The sequence below is a fragment of the Microtus pennsylvanicus genome, chromosome 10 (assembly GCF_037038515.1).
Source record: "Microtus pennsylvanicus isolate mMicPen1 chromosome 10, mMicPen1.hap1, whole genome shotgun sequence".
Taxonomy (NCBI): domain Eukaryota; kingdom Metazoa; phylum Chordata; class Mammalia; order Rodentia; family Cricetidae; genus Microtus; species Microtus pennsylvanicus.
In genome coordinates, this window is record NC_134588.1 from 88,529,597 (window position 1) to 88,554,760 (window position 25,164).

At 48.6% G+C, this 25,164-nt stretch overlaps 1 protein-coding gene across 2 annotated transcripts; it reads right to left on the reverse strand.

Annotated features, from left to right (window-relative positions):
* Positions 1–853: 853 nt before the first annotated feature.
* On the reverse strand, positions 854–15,529 carry Itih3 (inter-alpha-trypsin inhibitor heavy chain 3). 2 transcript variants are annotated; one of them, XM_075988948.1, is made up of 21 exons: positions 15,156–15,529; positions 14,531–14,551; positions 13,852–14,018; positions 13,660–13,764; positions 13,284–13,446; positions 12,798–12,911; positions 11,799–11,924; positions 11,446–11,562; positions 10,665–10,833; positions 9,995–10,120; positions 9,584–9,765; positions 7,980–8,165; positions 7,727–7,866; positions 6,942–7,096; positions 5,319–5,351; positions 5,018–5,053; positions 4,765–4,878; positions 4,045–4,249; positions 1,968–2,140; positions 1,666–1,777; positions 854–1,082 (listed from the first exon to the last, which is right to left on the reverse strand). In XM_075988948.1, exons 1-21 carry the CDS (start codon positions 15,246–15,248, stop codon positions 953–955), a joined length of 2,667 nt encoding a protein of 888 aa, XP_075845063.1. In that variant the 5' UTR covers positions 15,249–15,529; the 3' UTR covers positions 854–952. The 2 variants fall into 2 exon arrangements, with proteins under 2 accessions (XP_075845063.1, XP_075845061.1); XM_075988946.1 differs by lacking the exon at positions 5,018–5,053 and having other exon boundaries at positions 4,765–4,953.
* Positions 15,530–25,164: the final 9,635 nt, after the last annotated feature.

Below are 25,164 nucleotides of genomic sequence, written 5' to 3' on the forward strand. Positions count from 1 at the left end.
TCAAAAACATCAGTAGCCCTCCTATATACAAATGATAAAGAGGCTGAGAACTTTCTATATAGCTTAGGATGACCTCAGTTCTCTTGCCTCTAACTCCCAGTCCCTGAGCTTACAAGCTAGTGCCCCCATGCCTGGTTTTCTTGTTTTCCCTTTGAGCCACCATAAGGTAAACAGATGTTTGCTGATACACACTCCAACCATACTACCCCAGTGTCAGAGCCAGGCAGCCACACGTTGTCATCTGAAGCTGTAAGCCAAGATGAATGTTCCCTCTTGTTCCTGTGTACATAGGAAATGCCCTCCAGAGACTCCTGTGTTTGATCGCTCAGTCCACCAGACAGCAGCACTATTTGAGAAGGTCGTAGAACCTTTAAGGGGTGGGGCTTAGCTGGAGGAAGCAGTCACTGGGAGGCAAGCCTTTAAAAATCAATCCAGACAGACCCGCTTCCTGCTCTAGGCTCTGCTTCTGACTCTGAAATCTGAGGAAGCCACACTGCCAGCTCCTACCACCCATGACCAAGGTAATTCCAATATCATGCCTGTCCCACCATGATGGACTGTACCCTCTCAAACCGTGAGCCCACAGAGACCCTTCCTCCATTGCCATGGTGATGAGAAGAGAAGATCTTGAACCATGACTCCTGACTTAAGACATCCCTGGATTTTAAACTGTGTTTCACCTTCCCTGATGTCTTAGAGGTCCTTTGCCCCCAGCATCGGTTGGGATTCCCCAAGGTGTCACCCCAACCAACTCTGTCCCACACCTATCTCAACCCAGAGCCCCAGGAAGTTGTCCTCCAAACAGCCACCTGCTTCTGCAGTAGTGACTCGTGAACTCAGAGACTGACAGCTGTCTTGGTTACATGCTTTATTGTCCCCATCCTTCCCACACGTCGAGCACTTGTTCCCGACGGTTCAAGTCTTGTACTTCAGCAGAAGGCACCATGTTTACTCAGAACAAACTGGGGACAATATAGTCAGTATGGACGCCATCGATTAGCCCTTCCCCATTGTTGTGGACAAACCAGCAGACGACTTTCGTGCCAGCTGTGGCGTCCTTCCTGTAATCTTTCTGGGAGCCCCTGGGAACAGAAGAAAAAAGAGTCACTGCAATGCGCAATGTGAGCGACATGACTCTGAGCATCGAGGGCCTAAGGGTGGGGGAGCTGGAGATTCTTTTTTAGTGACTTTGCAGGATCTCACATGTCCCAGGTAAGCACCCTGCTACTGAACTACACCCTGCAACTGGTCCCCGAGAGGGGATTTTATTTTTATTTTTTTTGCTTGATTTTTTAATGCTTAAGGCAGGGTCTCCTGTAGCCTAGGCTGGTCTTGACTTGCTATATAACCGAGGACCTTGGACTCCTGGTCTTCCTGGCACCACCTCCTAAGGGCTGAGATTATAGGCATATGCTGCCATGCTGGCTTGAAGCTGAAGAACTGAGAGTTCTATTGTCAAGGATGAAGTCATGTGATTGTTCTTTCGAGGGGGCCATCTCTGAGCTATTCCTTGATTAGGAGGAGTCTAAAAAGGCCAAGATCTCAGAAAGAAATGAGGGTTCCCACAGAAATCAAGGGCCCACTAAACAAGGTGACATGCAAAGAGGGCTCTTCCCTCCTGCCTTGGTACTAGGTGGGGTGATGGTGTCAGAGATGCCACCTCACCTTGTGACAGTCAACCGATGGCTCTTCACCACCATTGTGGCATCTGGCTTTGTGGGGTCAGAGCCTGGGCGGGTGTCAAACACTTCAAAGTCAAAGGGGTGGAAGAATTGGCCTGGGAATAAAAACATTAGCTGTCAGCCTCTGCCTGTTGCCATGGGGACGTGGACAGCTGCCTTTCAGGATTGATGCAAAGGCTGCATGGGCATGTTGTGAAGCGGGTACAGGGTGACTACATGGCTTTGTACATTCTATTTCTGGTGGTTCCGTGAGACTAAGCAGCCTGCAGTCTGAGCATTGCGTACCCAGCAGCCCATGTGTCTGCGCTGACATGCGGTGACTGTCCACCACGTAGAACCCTAGGAAGTCCTGGTGAACCGGATGTTTCTTCCAAACCTGGTGTAGGACGATCACAAAGTTAACCCCATCTCCAAAGGATATCACCATATTCTTCTTCCTGTTGATTGTTACAGACAGCCTAGAAGAAAAGGGGAGGGTATAGACAGTGAGACATAGCGGCCATGGCACCAGCCATCACAATCAAGGGCATTTCAGCAAGCACAGGGGACCTGAGGGCACATAGATCCCAAACACTGCTCAGAGTCGGGATGAGGCTGCCGCAAATATGTCATCTGTGCCCTCCACAGAGTGGACCTCAGCCCCTCTGTGGACAGGAAAGAGGTCTGGGTCCAGCTCAGGCTCTGTGTGATCTTGGGCAGACTGTACCCTCTCTGAGCCTCAGGGGCATAGTACACTAGCCCTGCCCACTAAGCTCTAGGGATTGCAAAACCAGGAAAAGCTAAGAAGCATTGGGAACAGCAGGATCAGCAAGAGGCAAATGTGTTACTTAATCCTTCCCTCCTCCTCCTCCCTTCCTTCCCTCCTCCTCCCTTCCTTCCCTCCTTTTCCTCCTCCCTTTCTTCCTTCCTTCCCTCCTCCTCCTCTCTTCCTTCCCTCCTCCTCCTCTCTTCCTTCCCTCCTTCTCCTCTCTTCCTTCTCTCCCTTCTTTCCTGCTTAGTTTTAAAATATTTTAAGTAAAAAAAGATTTTTCATACAGTATATTTTATCATGTTTCCCCTCTCCCATCTCCTTCTAGATCATCCCCACCCAACAATATGTTCTCTCCCTCCTTTCCTTCTGCATACACACAAATAAATACGCAAAACCAAAATCAAAACAAATGCAAACAAACAAAAGACCAACAAAAATGCTTAAACAAGAGATGACAAAACAAAGGATCCATAAACAAAACAAAACATGGATTTTGCTTTGGGGCTGCCCTGGAGTGTGGTTGATGTACCCAGTGGCACTCCGCGAGACAAAACTGATTCTTCCTTTGCCGCTGGGTATCAATCGCAAATAGCTTCTTGGTTAGGGGGTGGGACTTTGAGTCCACTTCTCCCTCTCAGTGCAGGACCCCATCTGACTTGAACCTATGCAGGTCTTGTATGTGTTGTGAGTTCATATACTAGGCTGGAACTCGCCATGTAACCCATGCTGACCTGGAACTTGTGGCATCATCCTGCTTCTGCCTCCCATGTACTGGGATTACAGATGTTTGCCATCACCCCCAACCAGCCTTTCTGTCTAGGAATGGGTTCTTGCTAGGGCTGGTAAAATGGCTCATTGCATAAATGTGCTTTCTGTGCAAATTGGATGGCCTGAATTCAAGCCCCAGGACCCATATAACTCATGCAAAAGGAGAAGGAGAGCCGGGCGGTGGTAGCGCATGCAGGGGGATCTCTGTGAGTTCGAGGCCAGTCTGGTCTACAAGAGTTAGTTCCAGGGCACCAAAGCCACAGAGAAACCCAGTCTTGAAAAAACCAAAAAAAAAAAAAGGAGAAGGAGAAAACTGACTCCACAAAGTTGTCCTCTCTTACCCACATGTATTGTGACACACACACACACACAAATAATAATAATAATAATAATAATGATAATAATAATAATAATAATAATAATAATAATAATAATAATAATAAGAAGAAGAAGAAGAAGAAGAAGAAGAAGAAGAAGAAATAGAATTTTAGAAATGGAGTCTTGCTATGTTGCCAAGGTTGTCCTTAAACTCGAATCCTTTGCCCTTCGGCCTCCCGAGCAGCCGTACTGTGTGTGAGCACTACACTTGGCCTTCATCCACTTCATTTCATCCTCACTTCCCTCAAAGTGAGCCCTGCACACTGTTCGGGTACAAACTTTGGCTGACAAAGGTCCCAAGGATTGGTGCCCTATCCCATGGTCGCCATCCTGTGGTAACTGAATCCAGGCCATCAGTCTCTCTTATGACTCCTGTGACTGTCCTGGGATTGGTCCAGATCCCTCCAGCCCTTCCCTGCCTCCTCAGACTGCACTTGCCCTTGGAGATACAGTCAGAGAACTCACCCACTCTGCGTGATCGTGACTGTGTCTAGCCAACTGAATGTGCTCAGTGCATCCCCATTGCCCAGCATGATCTTCTCTGTGGTCACCTCAATCCGAAAGTCCATCCAAGCACTGGTGATGCCCAGTTTGCCAAAATAGGTTTTTCCTGTCCTGGAGTTAGGGCTGCTTCCCTTGTCTCCAATGATCTGTCCAGTCACAGTGATGCCTACCAGAGGGGTGGGGCAAGAAAAGAGGCTAGGGAGGTCCTCCAGGTCCATGCTGGCCTGTAGGGATGTCTTCTCCTTCAGCAAGGCATGCTGAGCGGAGGCTGAGACAGGGCCCCAAGGAAACACCAGGGCGTCAGAGCCAAATCCTGTTCTAGAAGGTCTGAGGCATGCTGCCACATTGTGGGTTTTCTCTCTTTCTTGGGTCAGGGGGTGTTGTGAGAGGAGAAGCCCCTCCCTATATACCGGCTGGCTCCACCCTCAGAATCAGGCTGCCTGTCCGCTCTAAGCACCATCTCCACCGTCGGCTCTAAGCGCCATCTCTATCGTCCACTCTAAGCCCATCTCCACCGTCCACTCTAAGCCCATCTCCACCGTCCACTCTAAGCACATACTAACTCTGGTTCTTTGGTAGCTCCCACCTCCTTTGTGCAGAGTGCTCTGCACAGGAAGATGGAGGAGGACCTGGTCCATGAGCACTCAGCCTGATAGAAAGATCCCCAGCCTGCAGCCCCACCTGTGACTGGGTCCTGAATAAGGCGCAGCACCGTGCCGGGCTTCTCGTCAATGTTGAAGCAGATGGTGTCATTTTTCTCTGGGACTTGGATGATGAAGTGAGGATCCCCATCCACTGAGGGCACATCAGAAAGTGGACTAGCTCCAAGGGCCCTTCCCTGTACCACAGGCCTTCCCAGGCCAACTGGCCCTGTGGGCAGGAGCAAGGCACCCAGAACCCTGAACCTTGACCAGGGAGGAGCCAAGGAACTCACCATAATAGTAGGGGGTTGAAGGAGACTGGTAGCCCGCTATGGAACAAAGTGAGACCAGACTGAACACAGCAAGCTGTCCTGGAGAGATCTGGGGCCTCCGCTCATAGTATGGCTTATGCCTTTCCCATTTGACAGCCCCCCCCCAATTATTTCATTTCCTCTTTCCCCTTCACCATCATTCAGCTTCCCCAGGACACCTGGTCAATCTGCCTGTGACAGGTTGATTCGGACCCCCTACCGAAGGGAACAGGGCAGGGCAAGCTCGTGGTGGTGGGCAAGGCGGGTTGCAGCATTTACTCACTCAAGTAGGCCATGGACGTGGTCTCTTGGGTGGCTAGTAAAACACCAAAGGGCAGACATGAGCAGTACCCAAGGGCTTCCCCACTCCCAGGCTAGTGCTTTCTGTCACCCTGGAGCCTGCTGGTATCCACCGGGGCTTTAACATTGGCAAACATGCCCAGGCAATCCCTTTACAGGGCTGTGGATATGACGAATGTCATTTTAATGCTATGAGCATGTTCTGAAACAACTAAAATGCAAATCTATCGCGTCATCGGCCTCCCTGCTGTGAGCAACGCAGTAGACCTCTGCCCCTGCCCGTGAACTCTTCAGTCCAGACGGCATGGGTGAGACCCATCCTATTGTGTCTGTCCTTGGTGGGTGGTAGCTCCTAACACACAGGAGCCAGCAATTGCTTCTAACAGGGTTTCCCTGAGGGGAACGATGCCTTACTATATTTGTGCTCCTTAGAGATGCAAGAGGGCAGCTTGGCAGGAGCTGAGTCTTGCCCAGTGTTAGTGGGCCAGAGGGTACGAGGTTCTAATTTTACCGTGAAAGAAATGTGGAGTGCCCTGGCTCCCAGAGACCTTCAGCATGGACTCTGGGTCCCAGATGAGTTACTGCTTGAGTCCTTGTAAAGGACTCTTGTGCGGGTTGCTGGGAATCAGGCAAAAAGTGCTAGGTACCACAAATCTCATTTTTGAAAATAATAGGACACAGCCATTGCCTGATCCATCTTGAGAGAGGGAAGTAGGGAAGCCATCTTCAACCAAATGAATGGAAACCCTAAGATTCTGAGGAGTCAGCCTGAAAGCTCCCTTCAGTCTGTCTCCTCCCTCTCTCCCTCCCTTCCTCTCTCCCTCCCTTCCTCCCTCCCTCCCTTCCTCCCTCTGTCTCTCTTCCTCTCTCCCTCCCTCCCTCTCTCCCTCCTTCCCTCCCTCCCTGCCCCCTCTCTCCACCCATCCCATGAAGCTTACCTTCTAATATGCAGGCACAGGCACGGGGGGTGGGGTGGGGGGAGAGAAATACATTAGATATAAACACTGACTGGGGCCATGGTAACCAATCAGAGTGGCCCATGGCCTGACTCAGAGCTAGCTTTGTCCCCATATGGTGTCCCTAGAACCAAGAACTCCTAGGAAACAAGGACTGTGGAAAAAGAGGTCTTTGATCCCCCATGCCTCTGAGTGCCAGGCTCCCCATGAGGCTACAGTACACATTTGGAGCTCCCCTGGGGAGTAGTCTGGGGTCTTGTGGAGGATTTTTTGGCCTCAGATTCCAGTTCTTAGGGCCTTTTTTTCTCACAGATCTCACTCAGGTCCCTGGTAGTTTGTTCCAGGTATAAATTTGGGGTTTGAAGCACCTCTTGCCTAACTGAACCCTCCTGTGCTGTAGCTGAAGGTCCTTCCTTGGCATGGCCTAGACGTGTGCTCACTCGGCTTACCTCCCTTGGAGACAGAGAGACTCTGGCCCACACCCCATGATCTGCTGCCCTTTACTCTTGCCACACGCCTTCAGAGGCTCCCAAACCTGCTCCTCTTCTAAAGGTCTGGTTCCCCAGCCCAGCCAGTTCCTCTGCTGGATTCTAGGGCCCAGGGTCTTAGAGGGGGGGTTCTAGATTCTGGCCTCCTCTCCCTGTGCCCACCTTCCCCAGGCTTGTCGGCAATGGATGTCTGGTCCTCATTGTCCTCAGGCTTGGTCACCACCATGGAGGTCAGTGGGGTCACAAAGTGGTACTTGAGAGACAGCTCCAGGGCCTGGGCTGTGAGGTTCTCCTTCTCCTCCCCATGGGCATTCTTGCTAAGAGGAGGAACAGTTCAGAGTGAGCCCAGAACACACCTGCTGCTTTTACACACACTTCCCCAACCAGACCAGAATCTCCAGGGACAGCTCAGGAATGGCCCCCTCCCCCACCACACACACACACACACACACACACACACACTGCCCACATTGTTGGTCCTGCTCAGTGGAACTCACTGGGGAGAAATACCGGTTCCCCAGCTAGTTTCCTGAAGCATTTGGGCAAATTATTTCCTCGCTAGGAGTCAGTTTCTCCACCCATAAAATGCAAGGGACTTGGAATGGCTACTGTTGTAATCACTCATGATAACTACACGCTGAGCACTTGATCTGGGCCAAGTTTGCTGGAGTTTCGTGGCTTCGTTCTTCCTAAAGAAACTCTTGCATTGCCCCCCTCCACCCTCTGGGTACTGGGGCTTCTCACCGTTGACTTAACCCTCCCCAACTCACTGCTGTTCAGCCTCCTTATCACTGGGGAGTACTGACGGGGACAGCAAGATCTGAGGGCCCCAGTCCCAGAGGACCCTCCAGCCTCTGACCTTGGCAGTGTTTGCCTGCTTGAAATGGCGAGCAGGGGCAGGACACAAGGAAACATGTATTTTTGTGGTGGAGGGCCGGCCGACTCACCGTTTCTCCAGTAACTGCTCGATAGTGAGGTAGGCCCAGAGCCGCTCGATGTAGTTCCCAAAAATGTAGCCTTGCTCCTTCACGGCGGCGTCCATTTCCTTCATGTCCACCTCCTCTGTGAAGGTCAGGTCGTTCAAAGCCTAGGTAGGATAGGAGCATTCAGGGACTTGAGAGCTGGATGGTAGAGTTGTGCAGGCCAGGCTCAGATGCCCCTCCTGGGGTCCAGCACACCCCAGGCTCAGTTCCCACTCACCCCATGACCCTTCACGTCTGCTTTGAAGTTGTTCATGTGGCTGTCCACCAGACGTCCTGCCACAACGATTTCAGAGCCGTCATAGAAGTGTGGGTAATTGCTTTTGGTGAGATCCAGGATGGCGTTCTCGGGATATTCCACCTCCACGTTCATCAGCAGTGGGTTAGCAACCTCCTCGTAGAAACCCTGGTAGTCAGGTCAGGACCCAGTCATTTCAGACCCGCCAGGGTAGGCGTGGAGAAGCCCGAGGTAGGTCGGTTCCATAGATGCTACCAAGCGGTATTTAGTCCCCAAGGGCTGAGCTGCTCTTTTCCCCTGATCTTTTTTTTTCTTATCTCTTCCCCTCCCCCCCCTGGCCCCCAGACAGGGTTTCTCTGTGCAGCCTTGGCTAGCCTGGAACTCGCTCTGTAGATCAGGCTGGCCTCAAACTCACAGAGATCCGCCTGCCTCTGCCTCCCGAGTGCTGGGATTAAAGGTGTGTACCACCACTGCCCAGTATTGATATTTACTTCTAAATGGCCCTGTCTGTGCCCTGGAGTCTAGGGAAGCACTCCCTGTCCTCCCTCGCTTAAAGACAGGAGAGAACAGGAGCAAAGGATAGAATTCTTTGGATAAAAAAAACATTGGCCAGAGAAAGTAATGTGTGTCAGAGAGCCAAGCTCTGGGGTCCCCTACAAGTGGGGGTGCTGCCAACCAGCAGGGAAGGTGGCTTGCTTCAGAGTGAAGAATGAGACACGCATTTGGCTAGCAGATATTTTTAAAGATTATTTTAGCATAGAAAGATCTGTTATAGGTCGAATTGGCACTGCATCCCCAAAGCACTCTTGTTGCCCTAAATCCTCAGACTACAACCTTGTTTGGAAGTAAAATCTTCACAAAGATAATCCGATGATGTCATGAAGTTGGGCCCTCGCCCAGTGTGCCTTGTGTTTTTTTTAAAAGAGGAAACTGAATGCAAACACACAATGAAGAAATGCCTGGGAAGGCCCAGGGAAAAGAGGACCACAACGAGTCAAGAATAAAGTCTAGGGGCTGGAGAGATGGCTCACTGTCTAAGAGCACCAGCTGCTCTTCCAGAGGACCTGGGTTCAATTCTCAGCACCCACATGGCAGCTCACAACTGTCTGAAACCTCAGTTTCAGGGGAACTGACAACTTCACAGGGCATACACACAGGCAAAACACCACCGCTCACTAGAGACAAATTTTAAAAAATATTTAAAAAAAGAATGGAGACCTATACAGACCTCTCCCTCAGAGGGAACCAACCTCCTGTCGCCTTGATCTTGTAGCCTCTAAGATGGGGAGACACGTGTTTCTGTTGTTTGAGTCACCTCATCACTGGTCACATACTTTTTATGACAGACTCAGTAACCACAGTCCTGTGCGATATTTGAGCGTATTTACATAAAAATTGTTCATTGCTTTTGAGGCGTATACGTTTTACTGGATGTCTTATGTTTGATCTGCCAGGCTTGCAGAGGAAGCAGCTCTGTGTTATGGAGATTAGAACAGGAGGCAGCAGGAGGCAGATTTCAAGAGAGAAAGCGCCCTCTAAGATCTGGGAAGAGCTGCCTGAGAAGCAGCGCGTGAGGTAAAGCGAACCTGCAGCTGCAAATTGGCATCGGAGTCTTCATAAATGCGCCGGGCAAGCCCATGGTTCTGCAGGGCCATAGTCTCCAGGAAGTTATAATTCAGATTGTTGCCAAAGCCCAGGTTATACAAGGGGAACTCGTCCCCGATGGCATTCCGGACGTTCTCCTGAATCTTTTCAGGTCTGCTCTCACCTGTAGAAAGCGCTGTTCATTCTGGGGACCTGAACACCTCCTCTGTCTGGGGAGATCTACACATCTAGTAGGGTGCCTTGGCAAAGAGAGGCATGTACCTGCCTTTGAGGGGCTCACAAGATGCTGAGGGACCCCGGGAAAAGATGTCTAAGGTCTTGTAGTGAGCCGACTCCAGAGTTGAGAAGGCAGGCATGCACTCACCTTGGGTTCAAACCTCCCTCTCCCTCACCGGTATTGGCATCCCCGTCTGTCAACATGATGAGGATGGAGGTGCTCCTCTCTGGGACAAGGTTCCGCTCCCGGGCATCCTTCAGCATATGGATGCCCCTCAGCAGCCCATCATTAATGTTGGTCACTGTATATAGACAGAAAGATAGAACCTTTGGGTGGGGTGTCCTTAGGGTGCCAGTACACAAGGCTGTTGAGAAGAAGAAAATTGGGACAGTACCAATGAGAATGCCCTTGTACCAAGGACTGAGTCAGCCAGTACACAGAAGCACTCAGTAAATGTTGGCATAAGTGGATGAACAACACAGATCTTCACACGGGCATCAAAGGGTGTTAAGAGGCTCGTAGGCACGGATGATTATATAGCACCTTAGCAACCAGTCAGGCGGAGTCACCAGGAGGGAAAGGAGAGTGATACAGATGGCATAGGTGGTCTCCATAGGAAACGGTCAGGAAGGGTTCTCTGTGGCCCTACCACACTGAGACCCGTGAGCTCCAGGATCATGGTTAGAAATGCTAAGAAAGGGTCCCCCTAGGCTGCACAGAAGTCACCCTGATGTCGTGTCTCCAAGCCTGAAGTCTACCCCCAAGGGAGAGGCATGCCAGACATGGGCTGCTGGTGCAGAGAAAGGAACGGCTAGGATACACATCTGTGCTCCCCTGACCCTTACTTCCTTGATCACGGATATTCTTCACAAATGCCCTGGCCATCTCAAGGTTTGCAGGGGTGGCTTGGACTAGGGTATCTTTCCAGGTGGTCACATCACTGCTGAACAAAATGAAGTTCAGATAGTCATCTCTTTTCATGTCATCCAGGATTTTGAGGAGGGCATCTCTGGTCTGGGGAGAAGGAGAAAAATAAGCCATAAAGCTGAGACCTGAGACCAGAGTGAGCAAGGTCACTGCCGAGCCTAGACTGACTATGCTGTTCCTGCTGTCTTCATGAGGAAGCATTGCCCAAGGCCCCCAACTCCTGGTGAAAGCGGGTAAAGGCTTGGCATAGTCTTATATTCTGTCTCATTCCTCCTTTTCCACCAGAAACACTAGCATTTTCCCACTTAAGAAAAAAAGCATCTTGGGCTGGAGAGATGGCTCAGTGGTTAAGAGCATTGCCTGCTCTTCCAAAGGTCCTGAGTTCAATTCCCAGCAACCACATGGTGGCTCACAACCTTCTGGAATGAGGTCTGGTGCCCTCTTCTGGCCTGCAGACATACACACAGACAGAATATTGTATACATAATAAATAAATAAATATTTTAAAAAAAAGCATCTCCCAGCCTGGTCTACAGAGTAAGTTCCAGGACAACCAGAGAAACCCTGTCTCAAAACAAACAAAATCAAAACAAAACAACACCCCCCCCCAAAAAAAACAAAACAACAACAAACAAAATCTCTCACTTTCTACACCCCAGAGCTGCTTTAGATGCGGGGAGGGGTTGGGTAGGCGCAAACCTGCTCGATTTTCCGACCATACATGGAGCCGCTGACATCAATCACAAAGACGATGTTCTTAGGCACCACTGGAAGGCCTTTTGGTGCAAAGAAGTGCACGAAGTAGCCATTGACGACCTGCAATGGTGGGAAAGAGATGGGGGCCAATGCCCATTTAACAATGCCTCTTCTTGCAAGTAGCAGTCAGAGGTTTGTCACTGGAGGGAAAAATGTCCCAAATCCCCTCTCCAGGAGATGCAAAGGATCTGGTGATAAAGATGGAGGAGAGGGATGTAGCTGCAGCCCCTTAGGACCCGGGACTCTGCCCACCATGAATATAGATTAGCAAGGCTGATGGAGCCATGAACCTATACCTGCACGTTGCCTGGAGACTCTCTGTTCACGTCATAGACGATAGTGAAGTCCCCATTGAGGAGGGAGTCTGCACACGTTGGGCATGAGCGCTGTTGGTCTAAGCTGGGCTTGAAAGACACACGCCCCTGGGAAGAGGAAGGAAGAACATTTCCCAGTTTGGTTAAGGCTCCCCACTGATGGACAGGGAAGAAAAAAACCTCCTGATAACAGAAGTGAGGGTTTGGCGCATGAATCAGGTGCTAACTCCCCATGGATTAAGCCACTCCCATGCCTACCTGCTGAATCCCTCCCTTCCTTGGCTGATCAGTAGCTGCCCAGAGCAGGCGTGGTTGCTGTTTTCATTTAGCCTTTGCCCTGTCTTTTGACTGTCTCATCCTAACCCTTTAGCTCAGCACCAGAAGTTACTGGGGCAAGGGAGTGTCGCTCCGTATGAGAGAACTTTGTGTTGAGTGGTTTCGCACTTGGAGTTGGTACCCAGAGGAGGAGGAAGAGTGTGGGGAAGAGAGTATTACAGAGAGGGGCTAAGACCACACCCTGGAAGTCAGCAGCTCTCCTGAATGCAGGCTCTGGGAAAGTCTCCCTGGAGAGCACAGATGACCGAGATTTGCTGTTTATATTTTCTCATCCACTTCCCATCAGCACTGGGATCCTGCCCTGGAAGAGCTGGGTAGGGCTCTGTGACTGGAGCCAATGCCCAGCAGCAAGAAGGGCGTTCTCCTTAGTGCGCCATCCCTTAATGTGGAGTCAGCAAAACTTGCCCCAGGTTCTTGGTCTGCATCCCCTCTCCTGTCCATTTGTCATTTATAAATGGCTTCCTTCCCTCTTTGTTCTTTCTGGTAGATCTGAGACTCCAAATCTTGTAGCAGCTCAGCATCAGCCCCCTGCCTCCAGTATCCTCCCTGATGACCCAGTTGACTGGGACAGATCACAGATACCCCTGCCATGCTGAAATCAGCAAAGTCAAGGCCTAGGTCCTACCCCCTGCACCCCAAGCCCACCTTTTTCCCTGAGAAGGACTTGGTAAGGGCACTTCCCAGAAGGTCATTGGTGATGAATGAGGCCTCAGCATCCAGCATGCTGATGCCCTGAGGCTCAAAGATGTGTGCATCAATCTGAAATGGCCAAATGAAGGAAATGTCATACTGGGGCGACACAGAGGTCTGGGGCACAGCCATGGTGTTTGCTTTTCCTTTTAGCCTTGATGGAGGGAACATGGACTAGTTGCAAGTATTGCAGAAGCACTTGCCCCACAGTCCTCAAGAGCCCCAGCACTAAAGCATCCTCCCCTCGGTTCCCAGTGGCTGTGGAAGAAAAGCCATCCCAAACCCGTTGGCCAAGTACAGGAACCAGGACTTAGAGATGCATCCTTGGCTCTGCTCTAAGATTTGCCCCTCCTCCTCCCACCCCCACCGGCGCATTGCCCTTCCCCAGGCTCTCTGTGGTTCCAGGCAGGGATGAAGGATGAATCGGGAATGACTGATTACCTCAAAGTGTCTGACCAGTTGTTTGGGCTGGACCTTAATGTACATCTCGTACTTGCCCTTGTGCCTCTTAAGCAGTTCTTCATAGGTTAGCTCAAAGGTGACCTTGCTGCCAGCAGCCACGTTGACAGACACCGTGAATTTCTCCAGTTTTCTCCCAGAGGCCCTGGGTAGGGTACAAGATGGTGCTTAGCTCAAAGACTTCAGGAACCCATCATTCCTCTGCCCTGGGTTCAAGTCTCAGCTCTTGGGTTAGAGACCTCCCTATCTATTCTAAACCTCGTCTGCTTTAAAATGGGATCTTCTGAGGACACACGCAGTTTGCTACCGCAGTAATCACAGCTATTTGCTTCTATCAAGGCCCAAGGTCTACACATACTTGACCAAACCAGCTGTCTGGCCCTGGGACACAGCCTTTTCATATTGCTTCTTGGCAACTTCCTTCTCCTTGATGTTCCCAGGGTAGGTGACACCATCGATGGTCCTACAGATAAAGAGTTTAGGGGAAGGGCTGTCACACTGGGCCAAATACCCCTCAGGAGGTAGAGCCAGCAGCTATGGCGGTACCCACAAGGTGAAGTTGGTGATGAAGGCTGTCTTGGGCAGTTCCACATCAAAGGAAACCTCCTTGGCCTTGTCTGCACGGTTGACAGCCCTCGTGGTGACAACATTGTGAGCAAAGCGGGAGGTCACCTTGCAGCTGATCTTGGTGCTGTAGACCTCAATGCCATCGACCACCTGTGGGACAGGTGGGCAAAGATGGCTGGTAGTGACCCGCCAGTCCGCACTCTGGAAAACCCAGCCGCCAGCCCTGCTATTTCCCTTCCAAATGCTCCCGGGTGGGCTCTGAAGTCCTGGGGTCCCTTAGTTCTCCCAGTCCTCCACACTGGAAGTCTGGGCAGTGTCCTTTGTCCCACGTCCAGCTGGCGACCACAGTGTTCATGCCCCGCCTCCTTGATGCTGTAATCTGCACCCAGCTGCAGCCAGGGAGAGTTTAGAAAAGCCCAGCTCTGAGCAGGCCCCGCCCCAAGGAAAGCCTTCCCAGGGCTCCCTTTGCCCTGACCTAGATTCCTCTTGAAGGGTCCTGCCTTTCTGTATGGGTCTTGTGTTACACAAGGCTCTATTGGGCTGGGGCCATAGGCTGTTTTCTGGCTCTGGGGGTTGCTGCCATTTCGATCTGTACCTTCAGCAAGTAAGCAACGCTCCGTTCTGCCCCTCCCACCCAGTCTGTATTTGCCGGAATTTCTTACCCCTTCTGGGAGGCTCCGCTTCTGTAAATATAAAGACAAACAGAGAGATCAGGACAAGCATGAGGTTACCAATGGCCTGGGAGCAGGTTCCGGGCTAGGGCCAGGTCTCAGAGGCACGGGACCTTTCAGGCCATGTGTTAGAAAGAGACTAGGAATAGACTGAGAAAGGGGTATGTCACCAGGTCCCTTACTGAGAGGCGCTAGATCTGACCCCACACTGTCTCATGCTTTGTACCCCCCCCCAACTCACTCAGCCTTCCATTCTGCTCCCCCTGGCCCTGGTCTGGTCTCTCTAGTTAGCTTCCCCGAGCACCTAGCCACACATCAGGCTCAACTCAGCATTTTGTCAAGGTCTCTGCACCTGCTCTGCAGCTAACTAAGACGGGCCTAGCCTTTTACAAGTGAGGCCCAGGAGTTTGAATAGCCCTGCTCTGGGTTAAACAGCAAGCTAGTTTATCAGTCAAATCTGTAGCTCCATTCTCCAGAGTTCAGAGTTGTCCCAGTAATACAGTGTCCTCAGCCTCCTCCCTGCACCCCCAGCTTAGGGGCTTGGATGAGCCTTTTTTTTTTTTTTTTGCCTATTTGACCCTCAAAATTCTGCTATCAAATGGAAAGTTAGACTCACCTCTAGCCGCTGGAGGGGGCTTCTTGGAAAGCCAGAGGTCTCTGAGCCACAGAGCAGGGCCAAGAGAAGGCAGGGCCACCACATAGTCACCATTGCTAAGCACACAGGCCTGGCCTGCTTTCCTTATATACGCCAGCCCAGTGTTTTCCTGGCAGGGTGAATGACCTGCAGCGTGGGGCCAGGGCAGCGGAGGCACACAGCAGCTCCGGGAACTGGGGGGTGGTGGAGCAACCACCCAGGGTACTGTATGAAGAGGACCCAGTTGGGACAATAAACAGTGTTGGGGCTTTGCTTCTGACACTCTGGAGTCTGGAGGCCCTCGGGAAAGCAGACGCTGTGGAAACAAGTGGCCGCTGGCCTCCTCGGTTGGGGGGGGGTGGAGGTGGCATGAGCTGCATTTAGAACAGCTGGCAGCTTCACATCTAGGGCTCAAGGCTTTTGTCCTTACCACCCACATTGCCCCTAGACTGGGCCTGAATCCCAGTTCCAGCCCTCGCAAGGCAGCCGTCCTCCAGAGAGACCCCCCCCCATGGCGGAGCCCTTTGCTTCATTACCTGATGTGGCTGCCAGGGACCCATGAACAGAGCAAATCCTCAGGCCTGTGACCTAGCTCTCTCAGAGATCTGACTCCAAATTACTTTTCTGAGTTTATTCTCCCCCATTAGCATCTTTACTGCAAGGACGTCCCTTCCTTCTGCCTGTCCAAGAGCCTTGGTATCTTCTTCCTTATTAGACCAAAGGTGCTTTTAATAAAAAAAAAGAAAATCAGTTCTGGGTGGCTCTCAGACCATCACGTCCTAGTCATGTGGCCATTCATAGCATGGTGGCATATTTCATTTTTAAGGATATATTTTATTTTAATTATGTGTTATGTGTCCATTTGTCTGCATGGGGTTATGTTCACACGAGTGTAGGTGCCTGTCCCTGACATGGGTGTTGGGAGACGGACTCAAGTCCTCTGTAAAACCAATACAAGGTCTTAAGCCCTGAGCCATTTCCCCGGCCCCAGCAGGCCCTCTGGGAGTCCATTCAGTTACCTTGTGCTGAGATTTGTGTGATCAAGTCTCAGTGTCCCTTCCTGGACAGGACAGGCCCCCTCATGCTCATTCTGTGCCCCAGGACCCTGCCAGCATCTTGGCACTTCAAAAAAGATCAGTTTTTCCGCATGAGGGCTGAGACCTCTTTTAAAAAAAAAACAAACTTATTTATCATGTATACAATATTCTGTCTGTGTGCCTACAGGCCAGAAGAGGGCACCAGACCTCATTACAGATGGTTGTGTGCTTGCTGGGAATTAAACTCAGGACCTTTGGAAGAGCAGGCAATGCTCTTCTGAGCCATCTCTCCAGCCCCGGGCTGAGACCTCTTGAGCCGCACCAGGATCCTGCCAGTCTCCGGCCTCTTCGGGACACGCGCCCCACATGCCCACCCACCAGCCTCCGGCCTCTTCGGGACACGCGCCCCACATGCCCACCCACCAGCCTCCGGCTTCTTCGGGACACGCGCCCCACATGCCCACCCACCAGCCTCCGGCCTCTTCGGGACACGCGCCCCACATGCCCACCCACCAGCCTCCGGCCTCCTCGGGACATGCACCCCACATGCCCACCATACCATGACTTTTCTGCACACCCTCCGTATGCCGAGTGGAGCAGACCCTGTCTTCCTGGGCTGAGGCCGCCATGTTATGGATGGTGCCATGTCCTCAGCCGAAAGCTCTGGGCCCGACTATCAGACTTACGGCCTAAAGCAGAAACTGAGGCTAAACTACAGGAAGCTTTAGCCTGATGCTTGGAAGTGACAGGAGACACAGAGCAGTGATAGGGCTACCAAGTCAGCAAAGAGGGTGAGTGACAGAGGCCACTGCTGGACCCTGCCGAGCAGACCTGTTCTTTAAAAAAAAAAAAAACCCACCAACGCCCCGGGGGTGGGGGGTGGGGAGAAGGTACAAAACCAGGTCTCTTTCTTGGCTCTGGGGATGTCCCGGTCCTATGGCCGTTTTCAGCGCCTGCTAGCCACTAGGCTTGGGGTTGAGGTGAGCATGTTTTTCCATGGTTTCTCCTCGGCACCCACAGCTACCTGTGGGTCCTTTCCCTGCCTCTTCCATTCGAACCACCGATTCCTCCCTAGACACTTGCAGCGAGGGAAGAATGGCCACTCAAAATAGAAATTCTATAGCTGCTTAAGACGGACATCCAAAAACCTGGAGAAAACCAGAATCACGCAAAATTAAAACTATACAGACTCCATTAGATTTCTAGGCTTTTCAGCTGCTCATTCCTCAGAAAGGGAAGATGAACAGGTTGACCCAGTCCTGCTTTCCCAGAATGCCTTTGAGATAAACTGACTTCTCAGCCTCCAGTGACCCCCCCCCACACACACACACTTGCTGTTGAAGGACTCTGTGTTCCGCAAGCTGGAGTAGCCTTTGAACTCAGAATCTATAACAACTAATACTGTGATTTTGACAAGATCTGGAGTCACTGAGAGACAAGCCTCTTGAGGTACCTGTCAAGGATGATCTAGGCTAGGCTAGTGGAGGTGAGAAGATCCACGTTAGATGTGGACATGGCATTCCATGGGCTGGAATCCTGGGCTGAATAAAAAAATAAATAAACTGGGCACCGAGCAGACTGCTCACTGTCTCTGCATCTGGAGGCAATGTGACCAGCCACCTCCTACTCCGGCCGCCATATGGTCCCTGATTCTGAACTGTATTTCCTTGAAGTGTAAGCTAAAATATATCATTTCCACCTTAAGTTGCCTTTGTCAGGGTATTTTATCACAGAAACTGTTGTGTGACAGACTTTTCCTGAGAAGACACAACACACACACACACAACTACTCACTACAGATATATAGCCCATGACAAACCAAAGAAAGGGTATTACCAAAGTCCAACTTGATGAACCAATGAGTTTTATTAGGGTTACGTACAGGAGCAGAGGTGGCTACATCATCAAAGCCTGCCCAGCTTTGGTAGCAGCTCACAAAAGCTGGAAACCTGGAGCACACTGCACAGCCTTAGGGCAGATAAACAGGTTGGAGATTGTCCTTCCTCATGGGCTCAGCTGATCTCTGGTTCTTCCAGGCTGCTTGTCTTGTCTAAGAGTGACTCTAAGGGTCTACTGCTTATGGTGGTTGGAGTGAGAATGGTCACATAGGCTCATATATTTGAATGTTTAGTCACCAGAGAATGGAACTGTTTGAGAAGGATTAGAAGGTGTGGCCTTATTGGAGGAAGTGAGTCACTGGGGGTGAGCTTTGATATTTTAAAAGCCCCCACCAGGTCCAGTGTCTCTCCTTCTCTCTGCCTGCTCCCTGGATCAGGATGTAAAGCTCTCAGGTACTGCTCCACTGCCATGCTTGATTACTTCCTTCCATGATGACCATGAACTAACCCTCTAAAACTGTAGGCAAGCCCCCAATTCAGTGTTTTCTTTTATGAGCTGCATCAGTCATGGTTTCTCTTCACAGAAACAGAACAGTAACTATGACAATTATTCCTGGAAAGGGAGAGCCCTAGTGAATCTGGTGAGGTCCAGGGACTTCCTGAAGCTATTTTGAGTTGGTTGCTTCTTTTCTGACTGAGCTTCCCTGCAGCACAGAGTGTTTCCATCACAGAGAAATTGTTACACAGCATTCCACTATGTGGAAGAGTATTTGCAGGCAAAAAAGATCTAAAATTGAGACTTCTACCATGCTTCCAGAGGACTATTGAGGCCTGTATGTCCAGTCAGAGCAATGTACAGCAGGGTCAGAATTCCTGCAAGAAGGCCCCAAGAAACTAGCCTGAAGCTCTGTGGGGGAAGCCTAAGCTGCAACGGAGCTCCCAGGATATAGGACGTGCCACAATGACAAGGTGTTTACCAAGGAAATCTGCATGCAATGCATGTGGTGGACCTGACTCAGTAGAGATGCTGTGTATGCTGCAGGCAGTGAAGCTGGAGAGGTAGGGCTGCCTAAACCCTTTAGTGCCCAGATGATCCTGTCTTGATTCCCAGGTGCCAAATATGGGCTCCAGGGTTTAGTGTTTTCCCTGATGAGTTTTTGTCTTGCTCTGGACCAATCTTTCCTTGTCACTCCATTCTACCCCGTGGAATAGGGGTGTTCATTCTGTGCCATCAAATACTAGAAGTACAAGACTCATTTTCTATTTTATGGGAGTACATGGTTAAGAGGTTGCCTTGAGTCTCAGAAAAGATTGTGGACTTTTAAATAGTGTTGATACTGTTAAAGCCTGGGGACTTTTAAAGTTGAGCTGAGTGCATTTTGCACTGAGATGTCTGTGAGCTTATGGGAACAAAGGGGAGGAAGGTTACGTGTTAAAAATGATGCATCCAGGTGCCAGGTTAACAGGGGGTAAACTTGTCACAATTCTTATTGTGAATCTGACCTCATCTACGATCACTGAGGAGACAAGTCACTGGGCATGCATGTGATATAATATCTAATTTAGATTAGCTTCTGGGGATGGCGATGATATAATATTTACTTTAGGTTAGGCCCTGGGCATGCCTGTGAGGAGCGTAGGTTAGCCCCTGGGTATGCTTGTGATGTAATATCTAGATTAGGTTAGATATTAACCTAATCCCTGAGCATGCCTGTGAGGGATTATCTATATCAGGTTAATGGAAGTGGAAGTCCCCATCTTAAATTGAGTGGTACTATACTAAAACATGGGCTGGGTTTCTCAATTGAATAAAAGGAAAAGTTGAGTCAGGTGTTCACCACTTGGCTTTCTGACTGTGGATGCCTACTGCTCCTGCCATCATGCCTGCTCTGCCAGGATGGACTATCTCTCCTGGAACTGTAAGCTAAAATCAATTTTCCTTCCTTAAAATGATTTTGTTGCAGTAGTGAGCCCATAATACAATATCTGTGTTACTCAAAGAAAAGCTTTGTCCAACCTGGGTCCCCATGAGTTTTGTTTGTTATGGGGACTGGGCAGAGGCGGAAGAGGAAGATGTAGAAACTGTTAACCAGACTGAGCCCATCACATGTAGGGCAGATGGTTCCCCAAAGCAGAGCGTGTTGTCTTGAAACGAGATGTTTCATTTTAAGAGTCCTAAGACCAACCCAAAGAAAGCAGCCTTAACGGGACAATTTTAGATAGTGTGAGGAGGCAGTGTGGTGCTGTTTTAGGCCCCTGAAAACCCAGCTTTGGAAAGTGACTGTCTCTGTCCTCAGGATGGACCACAGAGGTCCAGCTATCACAGGCTGCCATCCCCACAAGGACATGTCACTGAAGTGATGGAGGAGGGTCATCTTTCTATCTGTTGTTTCATTGGATAAGTAATAAAAAACTGCTTGGCCTCTGATAGGACAGAAAATTAGGTAGGCAGAGTAGACAGAACAGAATGCTGGGAGAAAGAAGCCGAGTCAGAGAGTCGCCATGATTCTCCCACCCGACACAGATGCAGGTTAAGATCTTCCCTGGTAAGCCACCTCGTGGGCTACACAGATTATTAGAAATGGGTTAGATCAATATGTAAGAGCTAGACAATAAGAGGCTGGAACAAATGGGCCAGGCAGTGCTTAAAAGAATGCAGTTTCCATGTAATTATTTCGGGGCATAAGCTAGCCATCCGGGCGGCCGGGTGCCGGGGACGCAGCCTTGCCGCTCATATTACAACACTGCTCCTGTAAGATTTCCTCAGACCCCAAATCTACCAGCAAATGGTCTTCATGTGTTCATGCTGCTACCCAGCATGCTTTTCCCGTTTACCTCCTTACTGACTGGAAGAGCCACACAGGGCACATCTTTGACATGCTTGGTGTCAGACAGCATGAGTTGAGGACCCAGGTTTGTCATTCGTAAGCTGAGGAACTTCCTTTTTGGTTTTATAAGACAGTGTTTCTCTGTGTAACAGCCCTAGATGTTCTGGAACTAGCTCTGTAGACCAGGCTGGCTGGGCTGGGGGACTTTCTTTTTTTTTCTTTCACTATCGATGGAGAAAACAAGATAATCCATGACAAAAACAGATTTAAACAATACGTAGCCCCAAACCCAGCCTTACAGAAAGTACTAGAAGAAAAACCTCAACCCAAAGAAGCCAACAACACACACAATAGCACAGACATCTGACAACCCTCCACCAACACAACTCAAAGAAGGGAAACACACAAACACTACCACCAAAAAAATAACTGGAGTTAACAACCACTGGCCATTAATATCACTTAATATCAATGGACTCAATTCACCTATAAAAAGGCACAGGTTAAGAGAATGGATATGAAAACAGGATCAAACATTCTGCTGTTTACAAGAAACACACCTCAACCTCAAAGACAGACACTACCTCAGAGTAAAGGGTTGGGAAAAGGTTTTCCAAGCAAACGGACCTAAGAAACTAGTGTGGCCATCCTAATATCTAACAAAATTGATTTCAAACTAAAACCAGTCAGAAGAGAAGGAGAAGGACACTTTATACTCACAACAGGAACAATTCATCAAGATGAAGTTTCAATCCTGAATATCTATGCCCCTAATATAAAAGCACCCACATATGTAAAAGAAACTTTACTAGAACTCAAATCACACATCAAACCCCACACACTAATAGCAGGAGATTTCAACACTCCTCTCTTACCAATGGACAGGCCAACCAGACAGAAACTTAACAGAGAAATAAGAGAACTAACAGATGTAATGAATCAAATAGACTTAACAGACATCTATAGAACATTCCACCCAAACAGGAAAGAATATACCGTCTTCTCAGTACCCCATGGGACCTTCTCGAAAATTGATCACATACTCGGTAACAAAGCAAACATTCACAGATACAAAAAACTTGGGGGACTTTCAATGGGTCACTTAACCTCTGTTTTCCTCCACTGTTAATTGGAAGCTCTGGCTTCACTGCCAGAGAATCTCTGGGATCCTGGGATACATGAAGGAAGGGCTCAGTCAGGGGATTCAGAGGATGCGGAGTCAGCCAGTGGCAGAGAACAGAGCACAGTCAGAACTGATTGATTTTCCTTCCGCTCTGCTTTGGTAGTGATGCTTCATTTGTATTTTAATAAATAAAGCTTGCCTGAAGCTCAGTGCAAAGCAGCCATACTAGTCAGCCATAAAGGCCAGGCAGTGGTGCGGCACGCTTTTAATCCCAGCACTAGAGAGGGGTATAAGGCAGGATAAGACAGGAACTATTTTTTCAATCAAAAGATTTCATAGAGGTAAGAGCTCTCCAGCGGCTGGCTGTTTTGCTTTTCTGATCTTCAGATTGAACCCCAATATCTGTCTTTGGGTTTTTATTAATCATGCTGCATTTGGCGCCCAGTGTTTAGGGTACAAATTCACAAAAAAAGAGGCTTTTTACCTGTTTTGGCTTAGCCTCTCTGAAACAGTCTCCAGCTGCCACCAAAATTCCAGAAGCTCGAAACTGGCTAGTTCTGCCTTCAGGCTCTCTCTCTCTCTCTCTCTCTCTCTCTCTCTCTCTCTCTCTCTCTCTCTCTCTCTCCCTCTCCATCATGGGTTGCAGGCTCTGCCTTAATCCCCTTCTTGGGCTGCTGCCAAACTAGGTAGCCTTGAAATCCAGTCAGGCTTTTACAGGTCTACACAGCAGCAATAAGCCTCACATCTTCATCAACATGGTCGGTAGATTTGGCAAGAAAATTGGAAATTCTTAAAAGGAGGAATTAGTTAAAAGAGAGAGTTTTTTTTCCCACATTAAGAACATAGGAAGCACCATTACAATGGAGGGATTTGGGTCTCTGTTTGATAATATGTTGGATAGTTTGAAAATGGAACCATTACATGAGAGGATATCTAAATTAGATGGGATTTATATAATGTCAATTGTAAACATTATCAGCTTTATCATTTGTAACTTTTTTGTAATGATATTAATGGTCATATAGAGTATTAACTATTTCTAGAAAAAGGTTTCATCTAATTTTCTGTACATGATTTTGGGTTTGAGCCTATCAGTTTTCTGCAGTGAACCATGAACATGAAAAGGAGGATGGGGTCCCACAATCATAATTCCTCCAGAACTATGATAACAACACTATGCTGAAAAACAACATCTAAAGATCGACTTTGGACTACAAACTGCTCAGAACCACTTCTAGGTGGCTGGCTGAGAAGATCCAGCCTCACAGACTGCTCTAGCCAGGACTTGAGACAAGCCCTGCACTTTCCCATTACACAGAGACTGGACAGCAGATGATGCAGCTCCCTCTCTCAGGACTTGACAATTAACTCAAAATTTTCAAGATCCCGTGAAGATGCCATCACCCCTAGACAGCAGGAGGTAAATTTAAGAATATGACACCCACATTCCCAAGAGGTGGGGTGTGTGGTTTTTGGTCATTCAATGGGTTATGGATATTTGTCATTGTTTAGGGGAGTTGGTTACACGTTGCTATTGGTAATGGTCAGGGAAAAAGCTAAACAAAGGAAATTAGATTTAAGGTTTTGTTTTGAAAAGAAAAAAGGGGGATATAGATATGATAGGATAAAAAGGTAGATTATTGAATCTATTTTTAAAAAGCAACTACTAGTTTTAAATGTTTTACATTGGATTGGATTTTTGTATATTATATACAAATTTTATATATTAGACAAATATGAGATTAATTTTGTTAGAGCATACTATACATACATTTCTACTCTTGTTCAAGGTATTGTACCATATAGCTCATTTAACAATGTAATGCAAATTTCTAGTCCTTGAAAATTATTACCGACTGTTTATGATAATAAAGAAATGCAGGTTAGTAGTTAATCACCTATTATAACCAAATTTGTAGTCATATTAGGTATGTTTTCAAGGTCAAACAAAGATATATTTCAGATAGACAGGTCATCTTCAAATACTTCAGAGATCTGCAGAATATGGCATTTAAGCTGTTTTAATAATATCAGGTTTTTTTTTTTTGCTTTTTTTATGACAATAATATGTCTGCTCCTGGCAGCACCAATCTACTTCAGAGAAGATGATGGGCATTGAGGAAACTTCACATGGAGTTTGCTTTCTTTGTGGTAAATGTGAGCCACTAGGCGAGAAAGTGCCCTTGCCTCAACTGCTGACAGTATGCTGCCTTACGTGGGCAAGCACGGCACAAAAGAGAGTGACTGCCAAACATTGTCAAGACAAGGAGGGACAGTACTTCAAAAACCCTGCTTCATAGAAAAATCTGTCAGATATTCTAGGCCTGTAGGCTGAAGATGGATGCCCCAATGTTGCAGAGGAACTTTGGGTGACTGTTCAGACAGCCAGCTGTTTCTGTCATTTCTCACACTTTTTGGAAGTCACTTGCTCATACTTCCTGCTTACTCAGTTAATATTATTTCTTTCTTGGGTCTCTGAGGGAGTTGAAGACTAGATAGTTATAGTTTTCCTTGTTTACCAGATGCAGAGAGCAAGTTATGATATAAAGTAAATTAGGTATAAGACTTTGGATTCACCAAGATAGGATAGACATGGGTATTTTCTCTGAATTTGTCAAGTGTAAATGGGCTAGATATTGTTGATGTAGTTATTGATTGTATATATTCTGTATTATACTTATTGTATATAGTTTTTCTTATATTAGATATATCCTTCCTTTTTATTTTAGACAAAAGGGGAAATGTCATGATATCACATTTGTATTTTAATAAATAAATCTTGCCTGAAGGTCCATGCAAAGCAGCCCCACTAGTCAACCATCCAGGCCAGGCAGTGGTGGCACACACCTTTAATCCCAGCAGCCACACTAGTTAGCCATAGAGGCTGGGCGGTAGTGTTGTACGCCTTTAATCCCATCACTAGAGAGGAATGTAAAACAGGATGAGAAAGGAACTTGCTCTTTTTTAAGTCTGAAGATTTCTTAGAGGTAATAGCTCTCTAGTGGCTTGGCTGCTTTGCTTTTCTGTTCTTCAAGTTGAACCCCAATATTTGTCTCCGAGTTTTTATTATTTGTGCTACATAAATCCTTTGTCCATCTCTGGGTCTGGTGTAGTCTTGAACTATTCCCCTGCTCCCTCGTTCCCCAAAGGCAGCCAACTCTAAAC

Bases quoted from the DNA above. Each gene is read 5' to 3' on its own strand.
- Itih3 (XM_075988946.1), bottom strand. From the start codon at position 15,248: ATGGTGACTATGTGGTGGCCCTGCCTTCTCTTGGCCCTGCTCTGTGGC. The intron at 2,141-4,044 runs GTGAGTTCTCTG...CTTTTCTTCTAG, and splicing joins GTCACGATCACGCAGAGTGG to GCTGTCTGTAACAATCAACA. The intron at 1,778-1,967 runs GTACGCAATGCT...TTTTATTCCCAG, and splicing joins GCAGACACATGGGCTGCTGG to GCCAATTCTTCCACCCCTTT.